Source organism: Sapajus apella, unplaced genomic scaffold (assembly GCF_009761245.1).
Source record: "Sapajus apella isolate SASKATOON/1434 unplaced genomic scaffold, GSC_monkey_1.0 scaffold56, whole genome shotgun sequence".
Taxonomy (NCBI): domain Eukaryota; kingdom Metazoa; phylum Chordata; class Mammalia; order Primates; family Cebidae; genus Sapajus; species Sapajus apella.
The window spans coordinates 10,004,321-10,029,762 of NW_022436996.1; the positions used below are offsets into that span (position 1 = coordinate 10,004,321).

Below are 25,442 nucleotides of genomic sequence, written 5' to 3' on the forward strand. Positions count from 1 at the left end.
GAGACACTATTTTGTGCATGAACAAATAGAGGCATAGAGCTGCCAATTGATTGCCCATGACACCTGACAAAAGGCAAAGCCGACCTCAAACCCAGACGGTCCAGCTCTACGGGCCAAGCTCTTACCCATGAGGTTGGTGGGTCCTGATTTGTGGTTTGTGGGACTGGGGAATCTCTCCTGGTTTTGATGGATCGAGGCACCACTGACTGTTTAATAAGGATATTATACCAGATCGCTTTTAAACAATATCCCTCTGCTATGGTTTAAATATCCTCTCCAAAACTCCAGTTGGAACTTAATCCCTAATGTGGGTATGTTGAGGGGTGAACCCTTTTAACAGGTGATTGGATCGTGAGGGCTCTGTCCTCATGAATGGATTGATCCATTCACAGATTTATGGATTAATGAGTTAATGGATTAACAGGTTCTCATGGGAGTGGGACTGGTGTCTTATAGGAAGAGGACGAGAGGCCTGAGCTGGTGTGCTTAGCCTTGCCATGCCATGCCCTGCACTGTCTCAGAACTGCAGAGAGTTCCCACCAGCAATAAGGCCCTCACCAGATTTGGCTATTTGACCTTGGACTTCTTAGCCTCTATAACTGTAAGAAATAAATTCCTTTTCTTTATAAATTACTCAGTTTCAGGTATTCTGTTATGAGCCACAGAAAATAAGACACTCTATAAAGGAAGGGGATGCTGGCTGTGGTGAAAAGGGTGAGGTGGGAGAGTCTGGAAGCAGAGAGATGGATTGGGAGAGAATTTCCCAGCCAATGAGTTGAAGACCACTGCTGTCCCACAGATGGGTGACAGGGTACCAGGAGCAAGTCTCCCCTCAGACCTCGGCAGACCAGCAGAAGGGGACAGCAGCTGGGGTCACTGGGCAGGTGGCCTCCAAAACATGACCTCATCCATTCACGCAGGTACCATTCAAATATAAGAATTTTCTATGAACATCATGACGTGAACAGTACTGGGAAGTAAAAGATATTTAACTCAGAGAGCAGTGGTGGGGAAGAAAAGGACACCGTGAACTCAATTACAGGACGTGTTTGCCTGGTTGACCCACAAGAGCAGGGAAGAACAGAGCACTGGTGAGTGACACTGAGCTTGGGAACGCAAGTGTCTGATGGGCAGTGGTGGCGCTGGGGCAGCTGGCTCTGGAGAACAGTGAGCAGAGTTTTCGACACGTGAAGTGTGAGTGATGCCAATGTGTTTAGTGGAGGCTTTCTAGTACCTTTTTCCCGATATTTTGGCATAGACCTTATTGATGCTTTTCCCTAATGCTTTCCTTTCTTTTGCTAACTTTAAATTTCAATTAATAAAAGCATGTTGTATTTGAAGTGTGAAAAAGCTGAATTTTTACCAGCAGTTTGAGGATGGGCTTGCAATGGTGAGAACCCACCCAGCTTTGCTTTCCAAGCACACTGAGAATTCCAGAGACACCTGCCTAGAGAGTGTGGCTGGTGGGGAGCTCTGAGCCTAGAATCAGACACCCAGGCTGAGAAACCCCAGCCTGGCCCAACATCCTCTGAGTGTACAAGTCACTCAGCCTCCATGCACTCACGTGTAACCCTCAGTAGAAAGGAAATAACAACAGTACCTATGTCATAGAGTTGTGCAGCTCATGGGAATTAATGCGTGGCAACATTCAGCATGGCTTTGGGCACAAAATGAGCTTCATTAAAAGGTGGCCATTAATAATGGAATCCATTGATCAAAGCCTTGCACACAATGGAAGTCCTCACACAGGCATGAGGGCACAGCACTGGTGGGTGTGTAGCAGTGGGCATGTGAGGTAGTGAATACAGTTGAGGACCAAATTTTAGTGTGGCAGTGACTTGAGGAGCAGACAACACAGCATGTATGGGAGAGTTCATCAACTTCTTGACAGTCTCCAGGTGAGAGCCCTCCTCCTGGGGAAGGACCCGAGAAGAAACCCAAGGTTCTTATCTGCCCGGTGGGAGGCTGGTCCATGTGGGTGGAGAACATCAGTGGATTAAAAATCTAGGAACCCTGATCCAGGAGAAATAAACAGGAACTCCTGAAGAGCAGGGGTTACATACTTGTTTCTCATCCTCACTTTCTGATTTTTACTTACTATTTTCATTTTTCTGATTTAAGCATTTGACATGCATGCAAATGTATTACTCAGGAGAAAAAAAATCATCTACAATCCAACTGAACACTTTTGTGTTCACGTGATTGCTTTATTTTCTATCCATATATATATATTTGGAGATGGAGTCTTGCTCTGTCACCCAGGCTAGAGTGCAGTGGCACCATCTCTGCTCACTGCAACCTCCGCCTCCTGGGTTCAAGAAATTCTCCTGCCTCAGCCTTCCATGAAGCTGCGATTACAAGCACCTGCCACTGCACCTGGCTAATCTTTTTTTGTATTTTTTAGTAGAGACGGGGTTTCACCATCTTGGCCAGGGTGGTCTCCAACTCCTGACCTCGTGATTAACCTACCTCGGCCTCCAAAAGTGCTGGGATTACAGGCGTGAGCTGCCGTGCTGGGCCTTCTATCCATATATTTTCTACAGAATTAATATTTCATATTCAAGGCTAGATCTTGTTTTTGGTTTTTGGTTTAACATAATAGTACATAAAATTTCCCCATATCATTAATCACTGTTTATAAATATTTTAATAGATACATAATATTCCATAAGATGTTGACTCCCTCTTTCACTATTTTACTAAAGTTGAACTTCCAGGTTCTTTTCAATTTTTGTTTTTATAATTAATATTATGATGAACATCTTCATACTGAATCTTTGTCTGGTTTTTGGCTTATTTCCTTAGGAATAATTTCAGAAGGGGAAAATCCCAGGGAACATACTTTTTCCTCCATCTTTTTTAAGCAACAGCGCATTGCCCAGAGAGGGAGTTTAAGAATTTACTGTTCTTTAAAATTCAAGCTGAATTAAGTTAGTAATAACAATTCTGGCTCCCGTGGAAAAAATCTTGATGTTCCTTTTTTCTTACCTTTTAATTACTTTATTTTAGAGACAGGGTCTTACTCTGTCATCCAGGCTGGAGTACAGTGGCGTGATCTTAGCTCACTGTAGCCTTGCACTTCTGGGCTCCAGTGATCCTCCTTCCTCAGCCTCCTGAGCAGCTAGGACTACAGGTATGCATCACCACACCCAGTTAATTTTTAAATTATTTTTGGTAGAGATGGTGTCTTGCTATGTTGCCTAGGCTAATCTTGAACTACTGGTCTCCAGCAATCCTCCTGCCTCAGCCTTCCATAGAGCTGGGATTATAGCCACAGTGCTCAGCCAAAAATCTTGCTCGTTAAGATGCCGAAACACTGGAATAATCACTGAAGGGCAGGAAACAGTGGGCAGTGGGAGAGAGAGCCCCCACATTTACAGCTCCAGTGTGAAGTGAGTTAGGGAGATTTGCTTCTGCATGCTCTTAAAATATTTTTATTCATTAAAAAAACTGATCGTAGAACCTTAAGCATGTACGAGTTCATTTTCAGAGAGGAAATGGACTTCTCCATGTTCGGCAATTTTGTACATTTCAGGCCTTCTTAGATGTCTCTTAGAGGTCACTGCTGAGGGTCATGAGCCCATTTGTATATTCTCATCAGGATGCCGATTTTAGGTGTACCCAGGTCCTCTCTGGCTCAATGCATATTTGATGATCAAGACGGCCCAAGATATTACAAGTAAAAATATACTCCTGGGTCGGGCATGGTGGCTCTTGCCTGTCATCCCAGCACTTTGGCCAAGGCAGGAGAATTGCTTGAGTCCGGGAGTTTAAGACCAGGCCTGGTAACATAGTGAGGCCCCCATCCCTATAAAAAATTTGAAAAATTAGCTAGGAGTGGTGATGTGTGCCTGTAGTCCCAGCTACTTGGGAGGCTGAGGTGGGAGGACCATGTGAGCCTGAGAGGTCGGGGCTGCAGTGAGCTGTGATCTCACTACTGCACTCGAGCCTGAGCAACAAAGCAAGACACTGTCTCAAAAAAAAAATTAATTTAAAAAAATAAACTCCTGCTTTAAGCCACTTTCATGACAGTGATATATTTTGTGAATGTAAAGTTCTGAGAGGATTGGGAATGAAAACATTTCTGATTTTCTATTTCTATTGAAAGTTCAAATGTTCTGTAGCAACCTACTGGTATACTATCACAAATTAGGATAAAATTGATTTAAGTAAAATTAATTTTACTCATTCAAATCCCATCTCTGTTTAGCACAGGAGTGAATGTATGTATTTTTTATTAGTCTTTTTTTTTTTTTTTTGAGACAGGGCCTCACTCTGTTGCCCAGCCTGGAGTGTAGTGGCATGATCATGGCTCATTACAGCTTTGACATCCTGGGCTGAAGTGATCCTCCCCCCTCAGCCTCTTGAGTAGCTGGGACTACAGGCATGCATCATCACACCCAGCTAGTTTTTGTATTTTTTGTAGAGATGGGGTTTCACTACATCAGCCAGGCTGGTCTGGGATTTCAGGCATGAGCCACAGTGTCCACCCAAATATGTTTATTTAATAGAAGGAAAAATAATCATCACACACACAAACTCACCCCTTATTCATGCAATAGTATTCTTGTAAAGAACACAACATGCCTCACCAACATTATTACTCTAACACGCCCAGCTGGTGAGTTGTTTTCCTGATTTTCATGGAGAGAAATGGGGTTCAAAGGAGCTATGTGACTTGCTCAACAAGGCCCATGGGAAATAAAGAACAAACCAAGAACAATCTATAGACTCTTGCTAGAACATTCTATCTGCCCAACGTTAAATGGCAGAGGCTGGTATCCTTGTCCTTACCGGTGGGTTTGACGAGGACTGCCAAGAAGTCTGTGGTGAAGGAGCTGACGTAGAGGAGAATGCAGGGCGCCTTGGTGGTGCTGAAGCTGAAGCGGATCTCCTCCTGGGCCAGGTCCGGGTGGGAGTTCTGCTGGTCAGGAGAGTTCTCTACTCTGCTGCCGGAGTCTCTGGCATTGATTGCTGGTGCCTGGAAGTTATATCGTAGCCACATCCCTTCTTCAAAAAATGCACCAACATCTATTATAGAGGAAAGAGGGAATTGAAAAATGAGGAGAGGTCTGATGCTGACATCATACAATATCCTCTCCAGCAGTTCATGGAGGGAAGACACTGGTTCCAGGAAGGGTATCTGACTAAGTTCTATGCAGAAAGATGTTATGTCATCAACACAAATACTCTTATCAAAAAAAAAAAAAAGCATGTAACATAGTATGATGTGGTAGTCTGTTCCCACACGGCTAATAAAGACATACTGGAGACTGGGTAATTTCTAAAAAAAAAAAAGAGGTTTAATGGACTCACAGCTCCATGTCACTGAGGAGGCCTCACAATAATGGTGGAAGGCAAAGGAGCAAAGTCATGTCTTACATGGTGGCAGGTGAGAGAGAGAGAGAGCACATGTATAGGGGAACTCCCATTTATAAAACCATCAGATCTTGTGAGACTTACTAGCATAAAAACAGCACAGGAAAGACCCACACCCATGATTAAATTACCTCCCACCAGGTCCCCCCGACAACATGTGTGGATTAGGGGAGTTATAATGTGAGATCCGGGTGGGGACAGAGCCAAACCATATTATATGGAAATCTATAAAATTTAAAAAATAATAGTAAAATTTAAGAAACCTACATTATACCAGAAAAATATTTCATGTATTAATAAAAAAGTTTCACATACCCTGAACAAAATTTCATGTACTCAGACCAAGGAACTAATTTTCGGGTTGAAGAGACATGCTGAAAATAAATCCCTGGTACAAAGAACTCATAGGGGCGTCCTCTTTGAGACTGAATTTGCTTGGATATTCACACAGGAAAGCCTGTGATAAACCCTAGGTCCTTAGAAGCTTGGTGTATAGGGTTTACAATCACATGTCTCCAAGTTAGAGAGAACTGGGCTCAAATTTGACTCTGCCACTAAATAGCTGTGTGGCCTCAGAAAAAGTCACTTAACGAATTTTTCTGGGCCTTGGTATTTCATCTGTGAAGTGGAGAGTAATTAGTACTCAATAAATAGTATCCATCGTTATTATTATTGATAATTTAGAAGAAAGAAACCCTTCCTGCATCAGCCTTTTCCTAGAGCCTGAGCAGTGCTTACTGGCTATGAGGCACTTTGTGGCCAGCATGCTCCTGCTGCCAAAGCCTCCCTGCTGTTTACTTAACAATGTTCCAAATCAACCCAGACTCACCGAGAAGGGCTGAGCCACCTTAGGGCTCCTGTGTGGTCTTCATAGTTTCTGTTTCATGGCCTTCTACAAGGGCCTTGCTGAAAGCGTTTCTCACACTCCATCGCCCATGCAACCATTAATCTCACAACACTTGACATCCCACTAAATTAACACGACGCAGAATATATTTTGCAAAACTGCTCTACGTTATAATTAACGGGAGAGGACAGTTTTTAATGGGAGTCTTCCATCTGGGAATTTTGATGTTTGTTCTTGCTAAAGAGGTTGGCATAGAGGAGTGAAGTCCAACGCGTGGGGGTACATCTTGCCCTTGTCGGTAGCAGCCGTGTGAACTCGGGTCAATGTCTTGAAACTCTCTCAGCCTCAGTTTTATCTCTAAAAAATGGGGCCTCACAGGTGGTTGTGAGGATTAAATAAACTGTATAACGCATAGCTTAGTGCCTGGAATACATAAGTGCTCAGTAAAGATTAGTGAACTGTTTGTTATTACAAAGGCAGGTTACCATTGTATATTGAGGGTGACACCCCCGTCCCCCACCTCACAGCACCACACACATGTGTGAAAGTTGTCAGAATCAAAATGAAGTTACTAATGTTAAAAAGAGGAAAAACAAAAACCTGAGAAATGGATCTGGGGAAGGGCACGAGGGGAGTGTTTCATTAATAAATGCTTGATCACAAGAACTACCGCAAAGACTCTGCAAAAAGCACAACATTGCACAAAAACCATTGCAACCTTACACAAAAAATACTTCAAGAACATCTGCCCAGAATTTGCCTGTCCAACCTTGGACTGGTGTCACCTTTGTTGTTGATCTTTGTAGCCAAGGATAATTATTTCAAAACAATTACACACTCCTTCTCCTTTTTCCCTTTCAAAACCTTTGTCTTCACCCCCCTGAATATGCAGTTTACTATGGCATGCACGTTTCCACTGCAATGCTTTATTTCCAAATAAATATCTTTTATTTTAGGGAGGCTCACTCTGTTATGTAGGTTGAAACATACAATCCACCATGGCACGGTTAGAGTCCATTGCTTCTCACCAAGTTGCCGGGAAAAGACTTAACCATAGGTTTTCAACTATGGGGAGTGCGATTTTCCTCTTGGTCCTCTTACCCCCAAAACTTTTGCAACTGTGTGTGTAGGCGGGGTAGTTGTCAAAATGACTGTGGGGTTACCAATGAAATTTAGTGGGCATGGGCAAGGACAGCTTCATGTCCTGAAATGTGTGGGGCTGTCTTACGCAATTAAGAATTCTCCTGGCCGCTGGGCGAGGTCGCTCATGCCTATAATCCCAGCACTTTGGCCTCCCAGGGAGGGTGGAAGATGAGGTCAGGAGTTCGAGACCAGCCTGGCCAACATGGTGACACCCTGTCTCTACTAAAAATACAAAAAATTAGTGAGGCATGGTGGCACACACCTGTAATCCTAGCTACTTGGAAGGCTGAAGCAGGAGAATTGCTTGAACCTGGGAGGTAGAGGTTGCAGTGAGCTGAGATAGTGCCACTGTACTCCTGCCTGGGCGATAGAGGGAGACTCCATTAAAAAAAAAAAAAAAAAGGATTTTCCTCCTTCACATGCTAAAAATATCCTTCTTGGAAAACACAGGATTGAACAGCTACTTAATCCATGCTCATTGCTGCCTGACTTACTGGAGGTGAAGATGAACAAAATACAGTCCCTTCTTGTGAGAAGATTTCCATCTAGCAGTGGGTGTGGAAGGAGAAGCTTCAACAGTTTGAGTGCAACACAGTGAATGTTATGGAGGTTTATTTAGCAACTATGTGATGAGAACCTCATCTCACTGCCTAAAGGTCCTGAGTTAGCTTTCAGCAAACATCTATTGAGCACTGACTGCACACTGGGCACGACGCTGGTGCTGAGGTTACCATTCTTGCTCTTAAGGAGCTCTGGATCTGGAAGAGGATTCAGATAAACAGATTATTAGAATGCAGAGGGGTAAGTGAAGGCTCAGGCAGACACAGAGGGCCCTAAAACACAGGGGCAGTGGAAAACTTGCTGTGGGAAAAGACATCTAAGCTGGGACCCAAAGAGCCAGAGGTGGGTAGCCATGTGCAGGTGGCCGGGATGAGGACCAGCTTTCTAGCTGAAGGCACAGTGTGTTGGCAGTGAGAGGGTCTGAAGTCCAAGGCATCATGTTGCCTGGACAAAATTCATGTGCTTTAAAAATTTGTTTTTTTGAGATGGAGTTTTGTTTTTGTTGTCCAAGGTGGAGTGCAATGGCGTGATCTCAGCTCACTGCAACCTCCACCTCCCAGGTTCAAGCAATTCTGCTGCCTCAGCCTTCTGAATAGCTGGGATTACAGGCATGCACCACCACATCTGGCTAATTTTTTGTATTATGTGCCACCATATTGGGCAGACTGGTCTCGAACTCCTGACCTCAGGCAATCCACTCACCTTGGCCCCCTAAAGTGCTGGAATTACAGGCATGAGCCACTGCGTCTAGCCTCATGTGCTTCTATAGAATCAGTCATTCATTTGAGATCCCTGACACATTTCAGCTGGGTGTTGGGGACCCCACGAGCAAGGCACAGGTGATCCCTGCCTTCAGTAGTTTAGAGTCTGGTGGTATAGATGGACACTCCTAGGACAGGCTTCCGTAAACGTGTCTAACAGAGCACAGGGGAGGGAAGAGAAGTCAGGAGGGGCAGGTGGGGCAGAAAACACACTGTTCAGTTCAACTTGCCACAGACAGGTTCTGCCAGAGAATGTGAGGGTCATTACCTGAGAACAGGCTACTGCAGCGCGGGAGGGAAGAGGTAGACGTCGGGCTTGGAGGGAGGGTGGGAGGCAGGCTAGAGATGGAGGCTGGGGGATTCAAACAAATCACAGTGGGGCAGGAAGGCTGATGTGCAGAAGACACGTCATTGGAAGTTCAAGACTGAGGAGCACAGAACCCGGCCTAGGGAGGGAAGGGTCTGGGCAGCAGAGACCCCAGCACCTGAGTGACAGGTACAGGGCATCACCCACAAGAACCGCCGCTTCCAAGTGTTAGCATCTCTCCAGTTATTTCATCCTGGATCCAGAACTGGAGTCAGAGTGCATGCAGAGCTGAGACTCTGACATCATTTCAGGGACCACTTTTCTGGAAGCCTATTATAATGCAGGTCCCCAGGCCTAGTCCCAGAATTTAGCTCAGAGGCTCTGGAGAAGCAGCACTTCTCACAGGTTCCCAGGTGATACTTATGTGCACAAGGGTGTGAGATGCTTGGAGTGGAAGCTGAGGCGGGAGAATGCACCTGGTGGGAAGGAAGCTGAGTGGTCCCCACCCGGGTGAGACGTGATGCGTTTATCAGCTGCCCTGGAGACAGCCATTCCAAGGCAGATGTTGAAGGGAGATTCAGAAATCCAGCGATTTTAGATAAACAATCCAAAAATATGCTTCAGAGAATACTTGGGCTGTATTTTAGAGACATCATTAAAAAGCTTTATGGATTTATGTCAGTTTTGGATGAAGGGATGTACCATGTTTAAAAGTGTTATTCTGAAACCACACCATAAAGCAACGGTTAAACCAAGGCCTGGGAGTGATGTGAGTCCTCTGAGGCTCCACGTGGCAGATTTACAGCTGTCATTTCATTGTTTCACATCTCTTTAAGAAAATGCCAAATCAGGGTACTGAAATATCTTTTAGAAACCAATTCTCTTATCTCCTCTGAATGAATAACCGAAAATAACTCTAGTTTAACAAGCCCAAAATAGCATCGTTTCCCTCATAAAATTATCAAAAAGTATTGATTTAGAATGCTTGATTTAAGGTTTCCTATTAGTAATATAGATACTAGTCATAGATAATACTAATAGATATAGGTAATATAATAGTAATATAGATAATATTAATAGTCTGTTTTATAATATTCATTTTTAACAGAAAAATAATAAATTCTATATTAGATATTCTATAAGAAAAGATTTGCTTAATTATATCATGTTTCTCAAAGTTTTGAAATACTTAATGCCATGTGTAGAATCAGGACGATAAAGGTGACAGCCTTCAAGTAGACAAGTCACCTTGTCTTAACTATTTCTTGGTCCTCACCACAGGTTACATGTAAATTATCCCTGATTGAGGAAAAGGAGTTTGCAGATGTTTGAAATAAAACCCACCAATTATTCATTCCAGGATAATACCATAAATATACTTAGCTCCCTGTTTAACCAAATCCCTGAGGCTTACAGTGAGAGAAGGAAAAAAAAAATCTACAAAAACTGAAAACCAAAAGCGAACAGCTGGCAGCCTCCGCCCCACACCGTTATTCAGTTGCTCGTCATCTTTCTCTTCTCCAAGTTAAATAATTCTATTCCTTTTGCCTTTTCACTTAGGAGTTTGCAACCTACATTTTGCAACGTATATTTTTAAAACTGGCATGATTCTTTTTGTTTTCTAACTTTCCTATCAGGACTCAGAATTGAAAGCTCCCAACTTGCAAATGGGCTCTTTTCCAACAATTTATTTTAAGCTCAGTAACTTGCAACTTGGAACCATTCCCTACAGAAACAATGTTTTAAATGATGGTGAGTTTGCCAGGAGACTTTGCACATGCTGAGCCACTCTGGTTGTGTAATAAGAGATAATTGAAGGGTGCCACTGTGTATTAGTAATTAAAATAGAAAAGCAAAAATGAAACACGTTTGGGTTTATTCTTCAGGTAAAAACCCCAGGGAACTCTGCTCCCACAGGGATTTCAACTAAGTGATCCTGTGGTAAGTTGATAGATGTTAAACAATTGGCTTGGGGCGGGGGAAAGTCCTGGTTTACAGTTTTTCCCTATTTCCCGGGATGTAAATACTGCCATCTTGTCCGACTTCAAGCTACCAACATCACTGAGTAAGGAGCTGAGAAGTGAGGTCTCCCAGGCTATGCAAGCTGCCTCCAGCACCTGCTCTATCCATGCCCGCAGTCAGCAAGGCAGTTGCTCAAGCAAACCACGTTTATTGAGTTCCCATTGTGGTCAGCTTCCTTTTTTTACCTTCTGCTGTAAACAAACTCTTTATCATTTGCTTACTCCTTCCTGTCCCCCCAAAGCTCTCTTCTATCTCTTCTCAGATATCCCAGGTTCTTGAGGCTCTGTGCATCTTCTACTAAAGTCTAGGAGGCACTCCTGGAAGCCAGAACCATGCTACGGGAGGCACAGACCTGGGCAGCAGCCTCAGGTCATTAACCGCTTTCATGGCTGAATTCCATTACCCAGAATGATCACTCTCATTAACTGCTTTTTAATTAGTCACCTAATAAAAGAGTTAAGTGAATTTTATGGAGTTCTGCTCCCAGGGACCTTGGACATCATCCTCTGCATGCATCATGATTCCGCATCAGGCAGACCTGGTTCCTTCCAGGGCAATCTGCACAGCACAGCTCTGCTTAAACTTGTTTCATGATCCTCCGGAGATACTGCTATTCTGAAACGCAACCAGTTTCTCTCCTGGTCTTACATTGGCAAAATCTGCTTTTTCTCCCCAAGTGTACCACTCTGAATTTCCTTGCTGACTTTTTTATTCTGTTTGTTTGATGTTTTCTTCAACTTACTGTAATCTTTTTGGGCTAACAACATTGGACCTGGGATGGGTTAATGTTCACTTCTACTAGTTCTGTTTCCCCAGGTGGGTCCATATCTATTGTAAGTAACCAATTTCCTGCCGTTCTCTCCAAAGGCACAGTCACTTCCAGGTCAGTTTCTATGTAATAAGCTTTAAGTGTCTGAATCTGCACAATGGAAAAAAAAAAGCCAAAGAAAAGTCTCTAAGTTTATTTTGAATGGCACGTGTGGCCCACAAGACACAAGTGTGAATTATATTACTCCAAATACATCAGTCAGCTATGGCTTGACTGTGAGGGAGCCAGGTGGCCTTCTAGGATTGGAGTTTAAGAGCAGCACCACTGAACAACTTTGCTAGGGTCTTAAACAGGAAGACAGTTTGCATCTATTATAGAATTTCCAGGGTCATGCTCCTGAAACTGTGTTAATAAGTATTCTTGGTGTGCATGGTGGTCAACAGGTTATAATACTTTGGGGAGAGCAAATGAGATGAGGGCTTCACTACAGCAAACTTCATCTAAGACACATAATAAGGGATTAGTGTGGGACATGGGGAGGCCAGGAATCAAAAGTTGTGGATTGTAGCCCTGGCTTTGTCACCAACTAGCTGTTTGACCTTGGTCAGGCAAATCATTTAATTGCTGTGGGCTTTAAATCATACTCATCTTAAAGCCCCCCCCTCCCCTGAACCTCTATTTTCCTCTGGCTAGACAAAGAATAGTCTTTTACATCCATTCTTTCAAATATGTAATAAGTGTTGTTTGTAAGCCATGGTCTGATAGAGATTTAGCAGGCTGTAAATTACATTTAAGTTAGTAATTGAAGGTGAGCAAGATTTTCCTGGGACCGGGGGTAGGGAACGTATTCTAGGAAAAGAAAAGAGCATGTGCAAAGGCTCTGAGGAAGAAGGGCATGTTGAGGATTAATGCAGTGGAGGCCAAGATGACAAACCCTCAGGGAAGCGTGGTGGGAAGTGTGGCTAGAGAGAAAGGTGCAGTATTCTGAGGATTTTGGTTTTTATACAGAAAGCAATGGATAACTCTCGAAAGGTTTTAAGCAAAGGTGAAATAATCTGATTTCACTTTTGAAAGCTCATGCTGGCTGTATTTTGGTGAATGCAGTGGAGGGAGAAAAGAGGGGACAGAGGTAGACCATTGAGTAGGCTATTGCAATGGGACAGAATCCATACGATGAAGGTCTGGAGTGGTAGAGTGGATAGAATCTGATGATGTTGAGGAAGTAAGGGGGTGAAGGACTCATGGATTTTTGGATAGATGGTGTGACAATTTCTGATTATGGGAACACAGGGGCAGGCATCCCTGGTGGAGTTGGGGATATGGTAGGTATCAAGAGTTTGGCTAGGCACGGTGGTTCACACCTGTAATCCCAGCAATTTGGAAGGCCAAGGCAGGAGAATCACTTGAACCCAGGAGCTTACGACTGGCCTGAACAACATAGTGGGACCCTGTTGCTACAAAAAATAAAATAAAATAAAAATAAAAATAAAAGAAAGAAAAGAAAAAATAGCCAGTGTGGGGGCATAAGCCTGTAGTCCCAGCAACTGAGGCAGGAGGATCATTTGAGTGCAGGAGGTAGGGGCTGCAATGAACCACCACGGCACCATTGCCCTCCAGCCAGGGCAACGGAGTAAGACTCTGTTTCAATAACAACAACAGAAAAGTTCAGCTTTGAACAGGTCAAGTTAGAGGTGCCTTTGTGTCAGGGAAGGAGAAAAGTCAAGGAATCCAAAAGGTCTGGGCTGAAATATTCATTTTAAAATCATTTTTATGATGGTATTTGAAATGTATGCATGGATAGGATTCCCTGGGAGAAGTGTATGAAGAGAGAAGACTTTGGAAAGTCACCCTTTCCAAAGTGGGACTGGGAATGAGCTTGCAAAGGAAGAACAGAGAGGAAGGAATCAGAGCCGCCAAGGGATGCCTCGAACATGAGGTCTGAATGAGGCCAAGGAGAAAGGGTTTTTCACAAAAGAGGACCTGATCAATAGGTTAGAATGCTATTCAGAGATCCCGTTAGATTTTCCCAATCTGACTGCGGAAATTCTAGAAGTCTTCTCGAAATCTCCTCATTTTCACTTCCTGAATCATTGACCTTGGTTTGAACTCCAGTCACTGAAGTGAAGTTGCTCTCACTGAGGTGATTATGAGCTTTCTAGTTACCCAAGTGAAAGGAGAATTTCTGCCCTTATTTGTCTTTCTCAACTCTTGGAGCCTTTGAAAACTCTCTTTGGTTTTCCTTTCTCCTCTTTCAACTTTTCTGTTAGCCATTGGCTCTTTTTCCTCGCTGTACCCTGAAAATGTTAGGGGCACTGAGGTTTTCCCTCCAGCGCTCCTCTTCCATCTCACTCTACACTCACTCATTAGTAGGGCCTCATCTCCATTGCTCCTGACCTGTAACTTTCTGTAGGGAAACTCCACCTCATTCCTTCATGGGAAACTCAAGGTCCAGCTTCACACAATGAATGGAATTCATCCCTTCCAACAGTCGGGTCCTCTCCCTGAATTTTCTGGTTCGATCCATGACACCACATCTGTGTGGTCACTCAAAGGCAGAAAGCCTGGAGACACCTAAGCCCCTTGTTGTTTGCATGGCCTCGTAACCTTCTGCATCTGTTCTTCCCTGGGCACAGCTCTGTTGTGCCTCTCGTTCAGGCACTCGGGTTTCACGCTGGCACCTGTGATGACTTCTTAAAGGGTGTCCTCCAATGGGCATCTTACCTCCTATAATCTGTCCTTCACAGACTTTCAGTGACCTGCCTTATATCCCAGTCTAACCATGTCCTTCTTACGCCTAAAATATATCCCTCTTCTTAAAAATGTGGCATATCATTTTGGGGGAAGTGTCATTGAATACATTTCAGAAAACCTGTAAGTCTTCTGACATTTTAGGGGAAAGTATGTGCAAATGCATTCTTCCGGGAAGAAGGTTAGTTTCAATCCAGTCCCATGATTCCCCTGCCAAATGTAAAGAAAGAGAGCAAAAATGAATTCACTCATTATTTCTCTAAAATGGCTCACTGAGAGGTATCTGCGTGCCAGCACTGTGCGAGGTGCTGACTCTGCTTCCAGACTGACTAGGCTCTTGGTCCCCTTCATCATCTGGACTCAGCTGCCATTCTCCTCTGCAGACTCCTCGTGGCTCCAGCCAGCCTAAGGGGCTGGCTGTTTCCACTTCACTCTCCTGCCCAGCTGGTTAGCTACTTATTCACTCTTCCATTCCACGTGAGCTCCATCTCCTTCCCCAAGGGCTGCCTGCACTGTAAGAGCTCATCCTCGAGTGTCCCATAGCTCCTTGTTATAACTTTATTCCAACATGTATAACCTTGTTTGCATTTAATTTAGTAAACATTTCTTAGAATCCTACTATATGTGAGGCTCATGCTGATGGCAAAAGCAAACATGATGTGAACTTTTCCCAAAAGGAGTTCGCAGTGGGTTGGGAAACAGAGCAAACACAGACAGTGTGTAAGACCTGCAGAAGCAGAGTGTGTAGAAATAAATACTGGAGGTGGGAAGGATGGGATCTGCCTGTGGGTGGGTGTGGAGTGCCTGGATGGTTTCACTAAGAAGGTGACATCTGAGTTGGGTCCTGACAAAATAATAGGCATCTACAGGACAGAGGAGGTGGACCAGAGCCCTCCAAGTGCTGGAAATAGCAGGCACAATGGCATGAGGAATGCAGCAGCATGGCGTTCAGGAAACAGGACTCCAGGCTTCTCAACCTAGGCTATGCTTTTGGAAAAAAAAAAAAACTGTGGCTGGGGCAAACTCCCAGAAATCCTGATCCGATTGTCTGGGGAGAGGCCTGCCTATTGGCATAGTTCAACATTTTCTCAGATTAGTCGAATGTGCAGTCAGGGTTGGGAACGACAGCGGGCAGTCATTGTATATTGGACATGACTTGATATTGAATGTGGGGTGAGGTGTGGCTGCAGGTGCTGCTGAAAAAGGCAGCATTGAGGCCAGGGAGGTCTTGAATCCCTTATTTAAAATTCTTTTACAAGAACAATATACCCTGACAAAATGTTGAAAAGTTGTAAAAATAGTATGAATAACTTCTATATTATCCATATCTGGATTCCTGAACTTTTAACATTTCACTATATTTGTTTTCTTTCTCATATTAAATATGCTATATTTAAATATAATATAAAAAGAAAATATTAAAAATGTAAATATAAATATTAAAAATGTAAATATATTTATATTTAACATTAATTATATTATATATAATTAAAATAATTGTTAATGTTACATATTTAGTATATTAAATACATTGTAATGTATATTATATATAATTTCTGAACCATTCAAGAGCAAGTTGGAGTCAGGAAACCAACATTAATACAACACTATTGGCCGGGCGCTGTGGTTCACGCCTGTAATCCCAGCACTTTGAGAGGCTGAGGTGGGCGGATCATCTGGTTTGAGACCAGCCTGACCAACATGGTGAAACCACATCTCTATCAAAAATCCAGAAAAATAGCCAGACATGAATATTTATATACACACAAATAATTTTGGGAAACTACTTTGAGGGTATATATGTATATTTATGTGTGTCTTATGCATATATGCACATATATATATTTTTTCATGTAGAAAGTCTTTTGCAAATAAGCATGCCTTACCAGGAAGAGAAGGGAAGCAACAGAACAGGGATAAGGAGGTTAAGGTGAATGCCTTATTCGTGCACCTGATTTCTCTCTAGACTGCGAGTTTCTGAAGGGAAGAACTACATTTATAATCTCAGCCAGCCCCCAGCTTTCAGCAGATACTCAATAAATGATCGCTGAGTTGAGGTGAATGGAATTAAATTATTTTTTAAAGCAATAGTATATTCTTCAACTTGTGGGATCGCTTTGGCCTTTCTTTTAGTGAAAAATGTCAGGGTTCTGTTGTGTGTGTGTGAAGTGGGCTTCTTAAGAGAAATGACCCAACTAAATGTCTGGGTCATTTAGTTGACCCAGACCTCATCATTAATTAAAACAGCAGTTTATTAATGAAAATGTTATGCATTTAGAATAATATATCCAAAAGAATGAAAGGACTTACAGCTTAACGAATGCTCTTAATTTCGACTGCTTTTTTCTCCTTTATACTGGCTTAGTAAGCTAGAACATATTTATGCAGAGGTTGGTCACTCAAGCAGCTGTCACAGATCAGCTTGTCTCCAATCCAGTGACTCTGCCTCAGTTTGCCTCTGTGCTGCTAACTTCACAGTTTGCTGCGAGGCTACTGCTGTTAGAAATTATATTGTTTCCTTAACTAAATATTTGTAGACTTACTGAATTGCATGATTTGTGCCCGTTGCACACACCAGGGTGTTTCTACCCTTTCTATTGATAGGCAGCAAGCTGCCTCTTCTGAGTTCTGTACTTGGACTGCACATTCTGTATTTTCTCACTTGCTCAGCTGATCTGCCTGAGCCACATACAATTCTTGGCCCTAGTGGTTCTTGAGGACAAGCACCATTTTAATTTGCGGTTGTAGCCTCAGTCTAGTGAAAGGAGGCACTTATGAGTTTGTTGATTCAACAAGGACTCTTTGGATGGGAGACAGGTGCACATTTACACACCATAAACACGAGCTCCTATTCAGTTCCAATAGGTGCTAATGGGCACTTTTTATCTCATTTAACCTAATTACTCAACAGCAACACTTTGAGCAGATGTCATCGTCCCTATTTTACAGACGAGGTAACTGATGCTTATAGGAATAATTTGCCCAAGGTCACCCAGCTAATCAGAGAGTCGAGTCAAATGCAGAACTTCCGAGCCCACACTCCTCCCTCTGTCTAGGCGGTGCTTGTGCAAGCTCTAGCTGTTTTCATAGAAACCCACAAAGCGATTTGCTTATTAGCTCCTGCTTTGGGAATTAAAAATGAAATGCGATACCAGGGAACCACTGATTATTACTCACAAACATAAAAACACAGTGGGAGGCAGCAAACCACCATGGCATGTGTAGACCTACGTAACAATCCTTCAAGGTCTGTACATGTACCTCAGAACTTAAATTATAAAAGAAAAAAGAAAATGAAAAGGCAACTGACAGAATAGGAGAACATATTTGCAACTTAGATGTACTCAATAAAGGTCTAGTACCCAAAATACATCTGAAAGCACTTACAGCTCAACAACAAAAACACAAGCAAGCCAATTAGAAAATGGGGGAAAAATTTATTTTCTTCACTAGCAAAGATCTTAATAGGAAAGAAAAACCAAAAATCTACAAATGCCTTATTACTTTGAATAAACTTTTGTTAATAATAAAATGTTCTGTACTAATTTTAAAAAGCCACACTTCAAAGTCGAAGTTGACGGAAAGACTTGAGGCATTCCCATACATGTCCCGAAATCCAAAGTCATCCCCATTTGCTGATTATTATACTAAAAGCAGGACATATCTTTTGTAATTTTTGCCTTGACCAAGGAAGGTAAATGGAACTACATAAATTTGGTTTTCTTCCTTATCTCTGCAACTACTTTATTTCATATATTAATTAAGCCTTGCATTTTGTCAAAATATTCTAACTGAGCACCGAAGTGTTCTTCAATCAACACAAATCATCCTCAAGCCTTCTGCCTTCTTTAGAGAACGTGCCACACCATACAGGTGGCTTTAAAGGAGATAGACCATCTTAGCTGACTCTCACTCGTCAGATGGGAAATGAACCTTTGTGGGCGGTGTTAATGGTGACAAGATTCAACTCTCTAAAGTTGCTTCCTTGAATGGGGCACAAATATAGGAAGCATTAGAAGCTAATGGCATTCTACTTCAAGCAACTCAAGAACCTGGTTATTTCCAGAAACCCTGCGATCTGAGGCCTCACAGGGTTTCTGGACTCTTAGCAGGTAGCTCTCTACTATGCCTCTTGGAAAAAAGATGTTTGCTAAATGCTGTTTATGATGCTATACTGAGTCCAAGAAGTGGATGGGTCAAAGACCACTGGGCTCCTCCACTGACGCTGTATGTTCCGGCCCTGGGCTTCTTTCTATACATTTTGAATAGTAGTTTCTTCCAAGAAGACAAAGTATGGTTAAAAAGCAAAGATTCACCTCAAGGAAACCACGAAATAACTGGCTAACTGCACATTTTGGAAAATATAACTGAAGGATTATGAATTATCCAGAGATCCTGAAAATTAGGTTGTCACCAAAGTTATTCTACTTTATCTGCCTGTTGGTGGAAGAAGGAGAAAAAAAGAAAAATGAGAAGAGGAGAAAGGAAAAAGAATGGATTTAGGCCACGCCTTTGCTGTGTGACTACACAGAGCCTTGAATGATTGGACGCTGCATCCCCAGCACAGCAGGAGCCCCTGGTCGTCTTCATGCACACACGACGTCTGTAATTTATCTGGGGAAATGAACATTGTGAGGCATTTGCCAGATCCCCCTTTGCCTTCTACTTCAATGGAAACAATATTTTCAAGTGAGGAGACAGCTTCAATTACAAAACTGACAACTAAAATTTTACTTTAATATTTTTTCCTTGTGTTAGCAGCTTTTTCCCCTTTGTAGATGCTTCAAACACAACCCTTGTCTGTGGCAAAAGAATCAATTTATTCATTGTTGTGTGAAATAAATTCAGGCTTCTATGAAATAAATTAAAAATACTTGCAAAAGGCTTTTATATGGATGGATGGCTTTCTCTGTCTCCATAGACATAAAATCAGCCTCAAATGAGTTTCTGGAAAATGTGCATGTGTGATTTTCAGAAAGTATGTATGTAAACATGTATGTATGTATTTTTTTCCCAGAAATTATGCATATGTATGTATGTACACACATATACTTTCTGAAACACCTCCAGATGGTTTTCCAGAAAGCATCTGTTGCTTAGTGATGTGCATGCCAAGCCTAGTTTGCTCAAAGGTTTGCTGTCTGACCTGTCCTTTGTCACAAGGGGAACTGCAAAAGCACCTTCCAGTGGCAGGAGAGAGGTCGGTGAGGGGAGAGGCTGTGCCACATGGGAAATGCTGCAGCTCCTTGAAATAAAGGATTCTACAAAAGGTTCTATGATATTTTCAGCACCCAGGCCAATCATGCAAAGAAACAGTCTAAAAGCACATGTTTCTCAAGGGTCCCCGGTTCAGGAAGTGAGACTGACTCTCTTCCCAACTCATTCATGTGCCTTGTCTGCTTGTAATATTGTCCTTCACTAACAACAACCATGTGCGTCAATTTGTTTACTACAGTATCACGTTTCCCTTCCTGTTGCCATTTCTTTTGTTCCCTGCCATGTGAAAGTTTTAAAATAATGGCTTCTTTCTAGTGTGTGTGTTTTTTTTTAATAGTCCAGGGTGTAACGAAATGCCTTCAAATATATCTCTGTACTAATGATGCCTTTGAGTTTGGAAATAATAGTGACCATGGATGGTGATTTAAAATGCATGCTCCCTGCCCATCCCTGATTTTATTCTAATTGGAGACCCACAGGAAGGGGCAGGAAGCTTAGCTGCATAAAAAACTGACTTCAGCTTCACTGGTTTGTTTCCTGAGAATTAGGGAAACCAACCATGTGAGTCTTCCCATGTCTATAAAAAAAAGGGAAACTTCTGAAGACAAACTAGTTTAATAAATTCAGTCACTTTTTAAAAATAAAGTAAATGTTTGTGCTTGGCGATGGGAAGAAATAGGATAAAATGCTGTAAAAACTAAATTATAAATTTCAAGGCTAATGAGCTGAGCAATATTAGATAATGGTTATGAGGCCACAGGTGAAGAGACTTAAGGTCAAACATAACAGCAAGCTAAAGCAAACTCCCACAAATAGAACAATTTCATCAGAGCAGCAGGAGTTTCAAGCCTCTTATTCACTTCTTCTTTCTCTTGCCTTCTTAGCAAAGATCTGCATGCCTTTCCCATTTAGCCATGATATTTCACGAAGGCACATGGCAACCATAATTCTGACCACCAAACACACCCTTTTCAAATGACATTTTGCTTTTGTAATTATTTTTATTTTGATATTTGAATATAAATCTGACAGCCTAAGAATTTATTTCCAATCAAATGACAGAAGTATAATGAAAACTCAGGATTTATTAGGGAGAGGATGAATTTCTGCACCTCTCTTGGTGCAAGGAATTGAGGCATTTGTTCTTACATTGAATCTCATCACCCGAATCCAAGGTGCCTCCACACTGTCTTTAAATTTTGGCACCAATTATAAAGTGTCTACCATTTATGGAGCATTAGGGACTGTGTTATTTAGTCCACAACACCATAGGGTACATATTATTCAAATTCTATAGATGAGGGAATGGAGCCTCCAAGAAAGTAAACCACCTGCCTCCAGTCACACATTTAGCAAGTTCTTACTATTAACTACTATATTATATTGCCTTTCAAAGCCTTCCATTTATATCTTGCCTACAAGAAAGATCTAAAAAAGCAATTAGCATTTTTCTTTAAAAATATTGCTGTGGAGAATGGTAGCATTGTAGGTGTATTTTGAAGGTTAGCATAGAGGGTTATAATTCTTATATAAGAGGTGTTTTTGAAAAGCTCTGCATCAGTACTGTCCAATAGAAATATAACATGAAAGCCAGGCCTGGTGGTGCATGCCTATAATCCCTGCTACTCAGGAGGCTGAGAAGATAGGAATGCTTGAGCCCAGGAGTTCCAGGTTCCAGTGTGCCATGATTGTGCCACTGCACTCTAGCCTGGAATACAGAGGTCTGTAAAAAAATAAAGAAAAGAAGTGTAATGGAGGCCACATTTTAAAATTTTAATTCTCTTGTAGCCACATTTAGAAAGTAAAAACAGTGAAATTAATTTTAACAATATATTGTATTTAATTTAGTATATCCAATATATTATCATTTCAACATGTAATCTATGTAAAAGTGATTGAGACATTTTACATTGTGATGGTTAATTTTGTGTGTCAATGTGGTTGGCCTGAGAGATGCCCACATGGCTGGTAAAACATGATTTCTGAGTGTGTCCATGAGGGCATTTCTGGAGGAGATTAGCATCTGAGTCAGTCGACTGAATAAAGAGGATCCTAACTGTGAGTGGGCATCATCCAATCCACTGAGGGCCTGGACAGAATAAAAAGGCAGAGGAAGGAGGAATTCACTTTCTCTTGCACTGGGACATCTGTCTTCTCAGACATTGGTTCTTCTAGTTCTCCAGCCTTTGGACTCCAGGACTCAGACCAGTTGCCCCCCCTGGTTCCGAAGCCTTTGGGCTCAGACTGAATTACTCCAGTGGCTTTCCTGGTTCTCCAGGTTGCAGATGGTACATGATAGAACTCCTTGACCTCCGTAATAACATGAGCCAATTTCCATAAGAAACCCCCTCTTAGGAATCTCTCTATGTAGCCTACTGGTTCGATTTCTTTGGAGAACCTTGACGAGTACATAAATCTATTGTTTCATGCTAAGTCTTTAAAATCTACTGAATGTTTTATGTGCATAGCACAATCTCAGCTTGAACTAGCCCCATTTTAAGTGCTCAGCTACCACATGTAGCTTGCGGTTACCATATAGACAGTGCAGCGATACAGAGTCCAAGAGGGAAAACTAAAAGCATTTGCCAATGTCAGTTGATTTGGCCAGGCTTTGGAGGGTTCTTTTCTACATGGGCATTGGAATTGTTTTAACAACAAGATGTCTACAGTCTATCTCAGACCACTAAATCTGAGTTTCTGGGAATGACCTCTGGACATACCTAAACAAACAGGGACTTGAAACCTCACATTCCCAGTTCAACCCTCTTAGAATAAAACAGCATAAGCTTGCTTGAAATGTGCCTTCTACATAGCTTTATCAGGAATCTAGGGAGATGCTACGCTGGCAATTCTGGGATTTAGGATCCTAGCCACTTCTTGTCATCAGACATTTGAGTAGCAGCTTGGAAAATCATTTCCTGTTTTCAGTTTTTCTGCATTTTTAGGTTTATTTTAGGTGATGCAATGGCAAAAGGAATTAATTTAGCCAGAGCGATCATTTTATAATGTATGTCATATCATGTTACTCTTTTGCTCAAAACCCTTTTGAGGAAGAACTCCACCTCTTTCTGGGCAAAAGCCAAGCCCTGACCATGGCCTGCCATGCCCTCCCTAATCTGGGCCTCTTCTCCCCATTCCACATCCCATTGTTTCTCTCGCCCTATTTTTTCTCTTCTTCCCTTTACTGTTCATTCTACTCCATCCCCAGTGACCTCCTTATGTTCTCTGAGCACCCACATGAGACTAATTTCTAGATTGGGCCCAGGTATCAATACTTTCCAAAAGTCATATCTGCCAGGGTGAGAAAGAGTTTTCTAGGGCAACGTGTGGATCCCATCTGCCTGAATATGTTTTCTCTCAGTTGAGCTTTGCAGCCACGAATTCAAGGTCACATTTTTTGACTAGCCCCCTGAATGCAAATATCCTGTGAAGCTTTAACCATCTGCTAAGACAAGGACATATCTGAAAAGATGACCAAGTCTGAAAGGGCACATCTAGAAAAGATGGCCCAGGGAGTATCTAGAACACAGTGTTTAAGTGATGCAATAGCAAAAGGAATTAATTTAGCCAGAGTGGTCATTTTATGATCCAGCTTATGATGGTGGCTATCATTTGCCAGGACACATACAGTCACAATCCTCATTGCTGTAGTGCAGGGATGCAGTTATTTCAGCATGGGAGATTTTACAGGAGCTGTGGCAGACATTCACATACCTCACCCATTACGGAAAATCCCCATGAAGTATCTACAGAAGGAGTCTTTTTAAAGCACTCAAGGCAATTAATAGTCTACATTAGATACTCGATGAGTTAAAGATTGCATAGGTCACATCATCACAATCACCATCAACCTTTATGAAACTTCTCACAGGTTTCTTACTTCTTGGGTCATGCCTCATTGCCAGACCTATCACCTCAAAGGCAAATTGCTATGAGTTGCTCATCCCTAACCTGAAGTTTCAAAAGAGACAGAACAGGGACTGTGATCTACTGCTGTGGGGGGATGGTGGCTCCGGGTAGCAGGCAGCCTCCTTGCTCACTACAGTCTTGGGTCAGTCCCTTTGGAATAGCCACCACCAATCAGGCTTCTCAGCCAGCCTGACATCGTTCCATTCACAAAGAAGTCAGGAGTCTGACTTTCCAGTTCCGCCATGTTGAGATACGTGCAGGGAAAAGATACATGGATAGAGGCTCCAGTGGCTCCAGATGGAAATAACCTTTCAGCCTTTTTAGAGCTTCAAGGAAACTCAAGGGACAACCACAAAAATGGAACTTGAAGAACTAATCTGTATGGTGTAGGATGAGGGGGACCTTTGACACATGGCTGGTAGGAAGCCTAGTTTTCAACGAGCTTTGAAGGTGAGATGTTTAAGCTGCTTTGTTGAGCTCCTCCTCTTTCCATTAAATTTGGTTTCAAGAGGCTGCTGGCTTTAGCAATATGACAACGATCGGCTGATAGGATTCTAGGAGCTGTCGGAGGGCTCAAGCCCATTGAGATTGCTGAAATGCTTTCTTTTAATTCAATTTAATTTTTCTTTGTGTATGTGTGTGTTATTGGTATGATCAGAAAAATAAATCTTTGCCCTGAATGGACACGCTCTGTCACTGGTGGTAGCTTACATTGGACTCCAGTGAATTATGTCATACATTGGCTCTGTTGTGTTGCTCTGAAAAATGTCTAAAAGAATGGGTCAACACCTGAGCTTTTGTTTCTGGGATTTAAATGAATTATTCTGGGGAGAATTTTTCTTCTTGGGTTACCTTTATTTTGGGGTACTGCTGCAGGCTTTCTAAAAGACTCTTTATTTTGTTTTTAATATATAGTTTCAGGATTATACAATATATCAAGGGTCTTGCTTTGCATTTTTTTTCATGTAATCATCTATGTGTGGATAAATAATCTAACAAGTAGGGAGTAATTCTAGAAAAACTGGGTTTTAATCAAGAAATTTCTGATAAATTTCAAAATAAAAGTAGATCTAAATTCTGTAAAAATATATATTTTTGGTCAGGGACACACATTTCTAGTGCTAGTATGGATGAATGCTATTTGAAGTAAATTTATAACAAGTTTTGGTGTAAAAGAATGATTTTTTCCCTTTGTGTATATTTTATGATACACATTAATTTTATAGTACATGTACAACGTTTATAACTAAATATACAAAGGTATATAAATTGGGACTTATGTGTAACGTTGTGTTTTTCCTTTTAGAAGTTTGCAGCCAAAGAGTCAGGGAAGCACTGCCTAGCAAGTGAAAACACTGCCTTCTAGGGGCTGCTCCCTGAGTCCCTCCCTTGAGCCTGGATCCCGGCACAAGTGGTTAGAATTTCCTGGAAGGACCTCGATGTGCCTCTGTGGACATTGTCACCTCTCACATTTCCAGTGGCTGTCCACCGCCCTGCTGCCTGAAAGAGGCTCACCTCCTCCCTGGAACAGTTACAACTCAGTGGTTAAGGGCACAGGTGTTAGAGCAAAATTGTCTATCTTCAAATCCTTGCCCTCCCAGAGACGGGTCACTTTGAGCAAGCTACTTAATTTATCAATGCCTCAGTTTTTATGTTAACAAAATGGGCCTATTAAAATTTTCTCCCTTATTGGATTCCTGTGTGAATGAATGAGTTAATCAACACATTAATAAGTGCCAGGAGCTGTTATCATCACTGGACCTCCCAGGTCCCAGCCGT

The 25,442-nt window shown here is 42.1% G+C and overlaps 1 protein-coding gene across 1 annotated transcript in view; it reads right to left on the minus strand.

The window, feature by feature from the left end:
- The window catches only part of CNTNAP2 (contactin associated protein 2), a 2,272,324-nt gene that overhangs the window by 193,076 nt on the left and 2,053,806 nt on the right, over positions 1 to 25,442 (minus strand). The window contains exon 19 of the mRNA XM_032245220.1: positions 4,795 to 5,031. Coding sequence (XP_032101111.1) covers positions 4,795 to 5,031 — 237 coding nt within the window. The remainder of the gene's footprint in view (positions 1 to 4,794; positions 5,032 to 25,442) is intronic.